This window comes from Colobus angolensis, unplaced genomic scaffold (assembly GCF_000951035.1).
Source record: "Colobus angolensis palliatus isolate OR3802 unplaced genomic scaffold, Cang.pa_1.0 Scaffold220, whole genome shotgun sequence".
NCBI classification, from domain to species: Eukaryota; Metazoa; Chordata; class Mammalia; order Primates; family Cercopithecidae; genus Colobus; species Colobus angolensis.
In genome coordinates, this window is record NW_012115378.1 from 5741673 (window position 1) to 5753093 (window position 11421).

Below are 11421 nucleotides of genomic sequence, written 5' to 3' on the forward strand. Positions count from 1 at the left end.
CCACTTGGAACCATATCATAGAAAGCCCCAGGCTTCGGAAAATGAGGCAAGTTGCTAGCAGTCCTAGGAGTCCAGTAAGCAGCTGTTCAGGACTGTTTCCCCTTAGCAGCCCCTTCAGGTCTCTAGCACCTTCCCCTTCATTTCTATCCCCAGCTCTTTACCCTCAGCCTCCCCCACTGCCTTTTCTCCCTTGGTGCTAAGGCAAGGAATTATAACTTGGGCCCTGGAAAGTATAAATGGCTGCTTTGAGTGTTACTTCTTTCAGGGAAGTTGCATCTACCAGCCAGGTAACATCTGAAGTTCAAGCTCAAAGACTACAGTCCTACTGGTAGAATTTCACAGGTTGACCTACTAGAATCTGAGTAATAGGAGCTTCCAGAAATCAACCCTTCATAGGTATTTACTTTTGCTACCTGTAAGAGTGGCCTTGCTTAGTAATTTTCTTAATCTGAGTCATTTGAAGATGGTATACATTTCTGAAACATAAGGATACTTTTCTTAATTTGAACATAGAAAATAAGTTGAATTCTACAATATTAAACAAAGGTATTTTCTAAATAAGAAATAATCAAAATCACATAATTAAAAAAATTAGTCTATAAAAATTTGAAGTTTGATTCTATTATAAAGACTATACAATACGAAAATATGCAATAACATTAAGTGAAAAAATTAGAACAAAAAATGTAAGACGTCATAGTTATAACTATGTAAAAATGTGCACAGTTTGGATGGTAGGATCTAGGCTTAATTTTTATCTAACATTTTTCATTTATATATATATACATATGCTTATCAATTTATTTCAAAAATATTATTACATATAACATGCCAGAGACTATGGTAATCCTCCAATTTGCAAGATGAAAAATAGCTCTTGTCCTCAAGGCATTCATTATGTTGTTTATAATGCTGTTTAAGAAATAAATAAAGCTTATAAGGTTAGATGGCTTTGGTTAAACATGGCAAAAAAAAAATAGCCTAAGAGATACATAAAATTAAAGCTCCCTAATCTTTCATGGAACATACTTAGGAGAATAATTTAAAAAAAAAAAAAAGAAATATAGCCGGACGTGGTGGCTCATGCCTGTAATCCCAACACTTTGGGAGGCCGAGGCGGGTGGGTTGCTTGAGTTCAGGAATTCAAGACCAGCCTGGGCAACAGGTGAAACCCCATCTCTACCAAAAATACAAAAAATTAGCCAGGCATGGTGGCATGCATCTGTGGTCCTAGATACTTGCAAGGCTGAGGTGGAAGGATCACTTATGCCTGGGAGGCAGAGGTTGAAGCCTGGGTGATGGAGTAAGAACTCATCTCAAAAAAGAGAGAGAGAGACACAGAGGAAGGAGGGAGGGAGGGAGGGAAGGAAGGAAGGAAGGAAGGAAGGAAGGAAGGAAGGAAGGAAGGAAGGAAGGGGAATTAAAAGAACTTAAAAATTTTTTAATCAAAAAGACTAAACCAAAAAACATATATATTCAAAATCTTTCAGGTTCCTGATTCCAAAAGTCAATCAACCTCTTTCTCTCCTCATGCTCCCTGTGCTCTTTATGGCTTCCAACCCTGCTAACTACTCCTGCCCTGGCTTTTCCTACCCTACTGTTAGTTTTTCATCTATGTTTCTGGCCAATTCCCCCTTCTCAATAACTTCCACCAGATCTTCTTTCTATACCAGCTCCAAAAAATGGCACTGAGTTTCATTCTCGACCATCTTCTTACTTATTCAACACAACCTTCCAGGATAAATCAATAAAATCCAGTTATCTATGGAGCACCTGTTCTATGCAAGGCACTGTGTGAAATGCTCATCCATACTCATGGCTTCAACCATCTCTTACATCCTAATAACTCCCAAATATTTCTCGATCTTGAATGACCAGGTCATATACCAACACTTTATTTGGTATCTCCACCACAGTGACTCTGATACATTTCAAATTCTGCATGCCAAAAACTAATTTCCACCACACTTCTCTGTCTCATGCTCCTCAAGGTTAAATTCTCCATTCTTGTTAAAGACATTACCATCCACTCAGCTACCCAGGACTCAATCCTGAGCACTAGAATCTCATTACCTATACCCACCTTCTTTTTGACCTCTTACAGTCAATCAGTCAGTCTAACAAATGCCTCCCAAATAGCTTTTAGATTTATCCACTCTTATCTATCCCCATTGAGAAAGTCTTGGTTAGGAATCTCTTAATTCTTTCTCTGAATTTCCTCACTGGTCTTCTAACTGGTCTCCCTACCTCCTTTTTACCCCACTAACGACACATCTTCTATACTTCAACCCAAGTGATTATTTTAAACTGCAATTTTAACAATCACTGCCACAATAATACTTTTGGTGGCTCCATGTTATTAGTATACACAACAAGTTCTTTAACACAGGAAAGACCCAAGTCCTTTCCCACCTGGGTTCTGCCTACCTGCTCAACTTCCTATCTCCCCACTCTCAATCTAAATTCCAGCTCAGGGTTTTCTCCCTTCTTCAAACCTTAGCAGATCATGGTGCATTTGGCTAAAGCACCCTTCCCTTGTTATCAGAGGCCACACTAGCCCACATGGTGCCTTTAGAAAGAGGCACTACATCTGAGCAGGTGCTGCAGTTGCTGGCCGGCCAGATGGGTGAACAGCACTTTCACACAAAGAAACAAATGCCTCCTGGTGAACAGCAAGAACGTAAACCTGGTATCGGCTCCACTTGTTTCCTGGCCCAGCCACCTGAGAGCAGCCTCTTGAAGCAGCTCTACATCATTAATGGCATTCTTCATTCATTCCTCTCAGTCAAAAAGTCTTGCAGAATCTGAAAGCTGAGGTGGCATGGCGGCACCAGCTCTAGGAGGTCATGTCAGTTGTATAGTGTACAAGTTACACAAACTTTGTCGCAGTCCTGCTGTATAGTGTCCTCTGCTTGTAATGCATATGCTTTTCTATCCAGGTTGAGTTTAACGCCCCTCCAATGTGCTCCCATAGCTCTTTGAACATATCACTAATCATGTTTATTCCATTCTATCATAATTCACTTTTATGTGAATCTCCACTGAAATGCATGATCTTTAAGGAAAATAGCAGGGTTTTCAAATACCATATGTTTTCCCATAAGTGAGAGCTAAATATTACATACACATGGATGTAAAGATGAGAACAAAAGACTCTGGGGACTACAAGAGGGGAAAGGAAGGGAGAAGGGGTTGGAGAAGCCACCTATTGGGTGCTATTCTCAACTCCTGGGTCATGGGTTCATTTGTACCCCTAACCTCAGCATCATGCAACACACCCATGTAACAACCTGCACACTTACCCCCGAATCTAAAATAAAAGTTGAAATTTAAAAAAACTATAACAGGCTGGGTGCAGTGGCTCATACCTGTAATCCCAGCACTTTGGGAAGCCGAGGCAGGCAAATCACTTGAGGCCAGGAATTCGAGACCAGCCTGGCCGACATGGCGAAAGCCCGTCCCTACTAAAAATACAAAAATTAGCCAGGTGTGCTAGCACATGCCTGTAATCCCAGCTACTCGGGAAGCTGAAGCAGGAGAATTGCTGAAACCTGGGAGGTAGAAGTTACAGTGAGCCAAGACTTTGCCACTGCACTCCAGCCTGAGATCGTGCCACTGCATTCCAGAGCAAGACTCTGTCTCAAAAAAAAAAAAAGAAAGAAAGAAAAAGAAAATTTAAAAACTATAGCAGGGCTTTTACTCAAACTTTTCCCAAACAGCAATTTCTACACTAATGCTGGTCAGTGACATCATTGTCACTAGTCCATAGATAAAATGAAGACCATGTTTAGAGCTTTGCAACACATTTAAGTTCTTCTATAGAAAAGCTGCCCTTAGTTTTGGATTTGATTCTTCTGACTTTTTAACATTTTAATACTAAACTAATAACATTATTTATTGTATGAAAAGAGGATGATAAAAGCTCTTTTATCATGTTAGATTGTTGTTGAAGTTCCTGACCTGGCAAAATAAAATGTTGATAAAACAATGCCAGTTCTTCAAGTTCTGTTTAGTTGTTTACTTTATGAGTTTTGTCATATGTATAATTGATCACAGGGGAAACCACTGCTTTAAAATAAAGACTGGCTCCCTGTGAGCCCATCAATCAGGCCCTGCACCTGTTTAGCAAAGTGTAAGGAGCAGTGCACGTGGAGATCTGCGCCTGCCTGCGCCTCCTCACCCGCCTCCACTACATCATGGGCGAGTACGCAGAGGCCCTGAGAAGCCAGCAGGAGGCAGTGCTGATGAGCGTGCGGGTGACGGGCATCGAGCACCCCAACACCATCCAGGAAAACATGCACCTGGCCCTGCACTGCTTCACCAGCAGGCAGCTGTCTCCGGCCCTGAGCCTGCTGCGGGGCGCTGGCTACCTCACGCTGCTGGTGCTTGGGGAAGACACCCCGAGGTGGCGTGCTGGACATCGGGCGGGTGCTGCACAGGGTGATGGAGTACGACCTGTCGCCACGCTTCCTGGACAACGCGCTGGCCGTCAGCACCAAGTACCACGGACCCAAGGCCCTCAAGGTGGCCTTGGCCACCACCTCATCGCCTGGGTCTATGAGAGCAAAGCTGAGTTCCGGTGGGCCCTGCAGCACCAGAAGGAAGGGCTGCACACCCTCTGTAATACCCAGCTGGGCAAGGACCAGGAGAAGACCAAGGAGAGCTCCGAGTACCTCAGATGCCTGACCCAGCCAGCCGTGGTCCTGCGGAGCGCCATGAATGAGATCTACCGCAATGGCTCCAGCAACAACATCCCGCCCCTCAACTTCACAGCCCCAGGCGTGGCCAGCATCTTGGAGCAGTTCAAAGGCATCAGTGGCATCCTCTTCATTCCTCTCAGTCAAAAAGACTTGGAGAATCTGAAAGCCGAGGTGACGCAGTGACACCAGCTCCAGGAGGCCAGTAGAAACAGGGATGAGGCCGAGGAGCCCGAGCCAGTGGGGGCACCAGAGGACCTGGGCTCCCAGCCCCGGGCTGCCAAGGACTCTTCTTCCCCGAACTTGCAGGGATAGAGAGGGACAGGCGCCGGACAGTCAGTCAGTGGCCCCACTCACCAGGGATCCAGACTCCAGGAGAAGGGGGCATACCTGCCATGGGAAGAGGAAGCAAGGCCCTCTTCTTCCATGTTTCACCCCCACCGCACCCCCAGTATCCTCCCGGGACCCTGGCCTGCTGCTCCCCAAAAGATGTTTTTGCACTGGTTCAATGAATATATGATGCAGAGCCCCTCCCCCACAAAAAAAAGACTGGCTCCCTAATCGTTATGTCCCTAGCATAACAGAGTAGGCTCTCCATAACTGTTGGTTGAATGCATTGCTGTATTGGTCAAGACACTAAATATTTCAGACAGAATCATTTAGGTTACGTTCATTGTTCATTTTGCTTATTTTTTTCAAAGTAAATGTACATAGCCACACAAAGGAGCAAATCAAACAAAACCTTAAAGACCACATAAGCCCACCCTTTGAAACATTGTAATCATATTTTATCAGAAACATACATTAGTTGTGAATACTCCAAAGCGCATACTAACCCAAGCTATCTTCTAGAACATATGGAATGGTATGAGGCCATCTATAGTTTTCTCCAATGATGGAATTTCTAATTTGTGCCTGTCAAAAATAAATGCAAAAGGGCTAGTTAAACGAATAAAGCAAACGCTTAGGAAACAATCAGTAGTTAATCTAGAAATAAATGAATTTTAAAGCTCTCCCAGTTCGCACAAACTGTGTGTGTGTGTGTGTGTGTGTGTAGCCCTACTTTTATCATAATATAACAAAGTTTCTAGGAAGAAATTACTAATTTCTATCATTAATTTTGTTAATATAGTTGAGGAAGGAATAGTGCAAAAAATAACTGTTGGAAAACTGAACTACAAATATTGGTAGATTTATAGCTTAGTTTCCCACACTTAAAGATTAAAAATATGCAAGAAAACAGTGATAGCAAGACCTTGATAATCTGGATATCACAATATCAGAAAAAGTCACACATGAGCTGGGCCAAAGTTTTCAAAAATGTTTAAAGGATTTTAAACTGTGTAATGGAAAATGAATAATATTTTACTAATGTATTTACCCAGTCAACAAATTGAATATTGTCCTAGAGAATAGAGATTCCTTGGTAATAAAGGTCCCTGGCTTCATGGAGCTTATATCTAGTGGAGGAGAGAAACAGTATGAAAAAAATATATGTTTAAGCAGGATGAATGCAACAGGGAGGAAATTAGAAAGAGAGATGTGAACAAGGGCAGAGGGATGAGGGAGTCCATGAGATGGAGTGATCAGGACAGGCCCCTCTGAAGGGATGACATTTAAGGGGAAATAGGATCGCAAGAAGAACCAGCGTTGAAAGGGGTCCTGAAAAGGTGGTTTCAGGCAGAGGGAACATTAGTTATTCTGCTTCTGAGGTGGGAATATGCCTGGTATGTTTTGAATATATGTTGAGACCAGTAGCCTAATGAGTTAAGAGAAAACATGGATGAGATAAGAGGAGAGGAAAAGAGAGGAGAGGGGAAGGGAGAGGGGAGGAGAGAAGAACGAGCTAACTCATGCTAGGCTTGGAAGGCTAGGGCTAAATCCGGAGATGATTCTAAACCCATAGGTAACTATGGAAGAGTTTCAAGCCAGGAGGTGAAATGAAGTCACTGCCTGTTTGAAAAATGACTTTGCTGTGAGAGATAAGGACAAGTAACAGGGTAGAAAAGATTACAGGGGAAACATATCTGAAATAGAAAGATAAATTAGGAGGCTAATGGGAAAAGCCAGGCAAGAGATGATGGGGCCTGAATTAGAGTGATGGAGAAAAGTAGACAACTTGCAGTGTGTGTTAGAGCTAGAAATGACAGAACTTGCTGATGGGCTGGATGGGGAGTGAAGGAGAGAAGAGAAGCAAAGGTGACTCTTGAAGTTTTTACATGTTCAGTTGAGTAGAGTCAGGTTGTGAGGATGACTTTATGAAGAGAGGAGAGTGGGGAGGAACAGTTTGGGGGGAAGGTGAGGGTTCACATGATCAGAGGACACCTTAGGTCTGAGATGTCTTGTAGACATTCAAGTGGAGCTGGCAAATTAGCACTTGGATAGACCAGTCTGGAGCTCAGGGAAAGGAGAGGACCAGAGATATGCCTTTGGATTAATTGGCATGGAGATGACATTTAAATCCCTGGACCAAGGTGAGATCAAGAGAGAGTACAGATAGAAGAGTAGGCTCAGGACTAAGCCTGGAACACTGCAGCTCTGTTTCCTGAGGGTGGGAGGACAGTGAGGGATGTTGATGCTTATGACATAGGAAGTAAGGGAGTGACTCAGGACTGTGTTGGAAGGAAGAGCAGAATTTTACATGAAAAGATCTACTGGATAATTTCTAGGTCATATGGAGTACATATTTTAAATTATGATAGCTCTTATCAAATCAAATCTTCTTTCTTTTTTTCAAGTTTATATACTCTCCAGTATAATAACGTGTTATAAACACATTCCTAAACAAGCATCCTGGTTTCTCTCTATCATCACCAAAAGGGATAGTAAGTAGTAAGTTTCTTAATATTTTTCAATCTAGTGGACAATAAACTATATCTTGTCTTTTGAAAAATAGTGCTTGAGAGAACACTGAAAAAAATAGTGCTTTTATGATAATGAACTTTTTAGTCCCCCTAATCTACATGCAAGGTACCTGTGTTTATCTGTGTGGCATGATGACTTAGATGAAATCAGCACTCTTTATGAATAGGTTTGGGAGGGTCTTAACTTGGCAATTTTTAGCTAAGGCCAGGGTAGAAGTCACAAAATCTATTTTTTTGTGGTAAAAAGCCTGATTCATTGAAGATGTTTACAAATTCAGTTTAATTTTGCTTCCACTAGATTGAATCTGTGAGGTCCTATTTTAAAATGAAAATGTCATATTACTCCAATGATGAAAATCAATCAAATCAATAAGACTAAGACATATGTAATGAGTTACGGTGGCTTGAGTCACACAGAAATCTGAGTAATGAAAGATGAAGACACAATTATATGCATTTCTTTGAGTATAACATATTCATTGAATAAATGTGTCGCCATGATTCTGCACCCTTAGAGATAGTTGGGCTTAACAAAATTCATGCTGTCTAATCTTTCTTAGTTACTCTGAACTTGGCTTGCAGTGGTCAATGGAAGATTCTTCCTTACACTGTTTCAACTTACCCTATCAAGTCTGATGTCACCCTCAAAAAGATCCAGTCCCAAACCTAAGAGTAAAGATAAAAATTCGTGTTAGCAAATTGGATTAAAACTCTCTACTTAAGAGATTATGTAAAAAAAAAATCCACAAACCTTCATTGATATTGAATATGTCCTGGTCCATTCCGCCATCTACGTCTTTGATTAAAACAACAACAACAACAACAACAAAAATTGAACATTATGTTTATAAAAGGAGAAAACCTTTATCATTTATATAATCAGAACTAAGTGAGTTTCTTTTGGCCTCAAGTAAGTTACTACTAGATTCAGACTCAACATACATTGATTAATTGATTGATTGATTGATTGATTAAGAATCTCCTATGAGCCAGGTTGGGCTCCAAAGAGCTTTTATGTATGTATTCTGTCCTATTGACTTTCCTTGAATGTCAAATGACTTCAGGAATAAGAAATTGGTCTCTCCATATGTTATTAAGCTTAATTTGAAAGACTAGAAGACTAGATTAAATAGGAAACAAATGATTAAATTTGGTCAAACTAGCCCAATCTACTCATACATGTATATCACTTGCTAGTAGTATACCTTGGAACTTTCAAGCAAAATTCTTAAGTTAAACTTGAATTACTATTTTAAGTTGCAAAGGTGTATATAATATGGCCAAATCTCTGAGTATGCAAGTGAATACTGAGTAGACTGTTATTACTAGGTCCATCTGATTTGACACAAAATAACAAAAACATAACAGCAAGCATTTATGGGATGTCTATGTGTCAATCACTGTGCTTGGCCTTTCCTATACCACCATCTATTTCTCTGCTGGGCATATGAACCTTGGAACATGGACAATAAAATGTCGCTCCATAAATCAAAAGAATCCAGTGTTAGATCAAAGTTCAACGCAATTATGCATCAATTATGCATATGTAATTATGTATGATATTTAGCTTTAAATACGTCCTAGGTTCTCTATAGCCTAGAGCAAAACTCAAAATAGACTCACCAAAGTTTTCTGGAGTTGACTGGGAAATAAACACATAAACAAAATATATTATTATAATGCCCATGAATGGTCTTCTTGGATTCAGTTTATATCTAACCATTTGTTGTTTGTTTGTTTTGTCACTAATATTATGGATTATTTCCTGACATGTATTTAGGATGGCTAAATTGAAGTCTAAGATGACTTTTTGACCAAAGGGTCTTCTCATTGCATATAGAAAATGAAACTGCCTGTTAAATCAATTTGAAGGTGAAGGAAACAAGAAACCAACTTCAAAAAATGGGGGGAAAAAGGCAGAACATAAGACTCTAGCTTTCAAATAAGTGCTGACTTTACACATGATTTTCTAAAGCATTCATGGAGCAATGTTTGAAAAACCTAATAATTTATTCTCAATGTTGAAATAATATTGTAATTTATAACAATTCTTTAAAAAGAAATTTTATTCACGACTCATTAATCAAGTTATTTTACGTTCATGTTTCTCCCAGAATAATTTTGCCTTCAAAGACAATACAAATATTTAAGAAAAAAAAGGGTACATTTTGTGATTAATTTTTTTTTCTGAAAATAGATTCTCCACAAATGGTCAATGAAACTCAGACTACATGTCCAAAGAAAAAAAAAAAAACTAAGTAAGTCTGAGAAATGTCTTAGTGTAATTAAATAAAAAAGCTCATAGGACTGTCTGGGTTATGTTACTGGTTCTACTAACTAAGGGTAATTCAGTTCACCTTCCAAGTACTCAAACTATCTATAAAATATGGTCAGTACCTGCTTTGCCCGGGTATTGTGAGGGTTACAGTATATAATGTGAAAGAAAGCATATTGTGAGCTGTAATAAATTGTCACAAAAGTGTAAAGTACAATTTCATTAAAATACAGCTTACGTATCTAAATATTAGAATCATTTGGAGTGTTTAACAAAACGTGGGAATGAACTGGATGGAAGATTACCATCATTTTTGACATTAACAAGTGCTTTGCATGTTTCACACTATAACCACACACAGGCATACACTCACAGAGGAATGCCAGGGCACCTACAGAATAAAATTATCAAGGGTTTATTCCTAATTACAGTTTAACATGTATTCATCAGTATCTTTTGTTTGCAATGCTCTAGTTCCTATTCATTGAATATCACCCCAATATAATAATTGTTATTTTAAAATAACAACTGAAGGTTTTCCACCAGCCATTTGAAACTTCATTTAAAACCTTAGGTTGGTTTGTAATACAAACTACCTCATAGAAAAGATTAGTCCAAATTGTAGAAGGATTAGTCTGAATTGATGAAGAAGTAGAAGAGAAATACCATGTTACAAAACTTTGTAAGCACTGACGGTGACTGTGACACTCATTCATATCTCAAGTTAACTGTCCAGCAATCTGCATTTCATTCAGCAGTAAAAATGGAATGATTTTCAAAATTCAAATTTATAATCTCATCAAAAGAAAACGTGTTACACAATGATGAAACTAAAAGGAAAACATAACTTTATGTCAACGTCTCTACTCTGGTGTGGCTATTTGTCACCCCCTACACCCTGCCCACCTCCCTACACCCTGCCCACCTCTACTCTCCAAGAGGAAACACGCATTTGAGATCAACATTTCAAGATGTATAAAGAACAAAATATTAACAAACAGTTGTTTTTTTGACAATCAATATCAACTGTCCCAAAATTTTTAAGTTGTTTTCTATATATTGTTTACTTACCAAGCCAGAAATCGTGAGAAGAGCATCCAAGAACAGAAACCAAGACAGATTCCATAAATCCATGTTGTAGCTTCCAGTTGAAAGTAGCTAACTATGACGTTCAGGGTTGAATTTGCTTTTTTAAAGGCAAACATTATAATTTATAGCCTTTGATCTCAATGATCCATATTGCAGGTCAGCTTGACGCTATAGTAATACCTCCAGTCAAGGGATGAAAGTCCAGTATTTTTAACACCGCTCTGCGGAGTTGTTTTGTAGGTTTGTTTTTTTTTTCTTTCTGTGTCAACAGTTTAGTGCCTGGCTGAGACGTCTTAATGAATACATTCTCTAATATATGTGTACTGGTCCCCAAGACTTGTAAACACCACTTGAGCAAAAGCATATATATCAAATTAATTTTTAATCTTGATCTTATGAAACTCCTCCTGCTCATATAGCCCCATGCTGCTTTAATATTTCCAGTTATGTCCACTGCTTTTTATCATTCACTCATTTAATAAAAATTTATTGACTG

The 11421-nt window shown here is 39.5% G+C and overlaps 1 protein-coding gene and 1 pseudogene across 3 annotated transcripts in view; one reads left to right on the forward strand and one right to left on the reverse strand.

Annotated features, from left to right (window-relative positions):
• MEP1B (meprin A, beta) overlaps positions 1-11017 on the reverse strand; it is a 30125-nt gene extending 19108 nt beyond the window's left edge. The window contains exons 1-5 of one of the 2 annotated variants that reach the window (XM_011943722.1): positions 10908-11017; positions 9185-9203; positions 8313-8357; positions 8184-8227; positions 5534-5612 (exon numbers count right to left, since the gene is read on the reverse strand). In XM_011943722.1, coding sequence (XP_011799112.1) covers positions 5534-5612; positions 8184-8227; positions 8313-8357; positions 9185-9203; positions 10908-10970 — 250 coding nt within the window. In that variant the 5' untranslated portion in view covers positions 10971-11017. The remainder of the gene's footprint in view (positions 1-5533; positions 5613-8183; positions 8228-8312; positions 8358-9184; positions 9204-10907) is intronic. The other variant, XM_011943723.1, reaches the window with a different exon arrangement.
• Positions 4097-5012, forward strand: LOC105512996 (annotated as a pseudogene). The gene has a single exon (XR_001001935.1). The product of XR_001001935.1 is annotated as a clustered mitochondria protein homolog pseudogene (transcript).
• Positions 11018-11421: the final 404 nt, after the last annotated feature.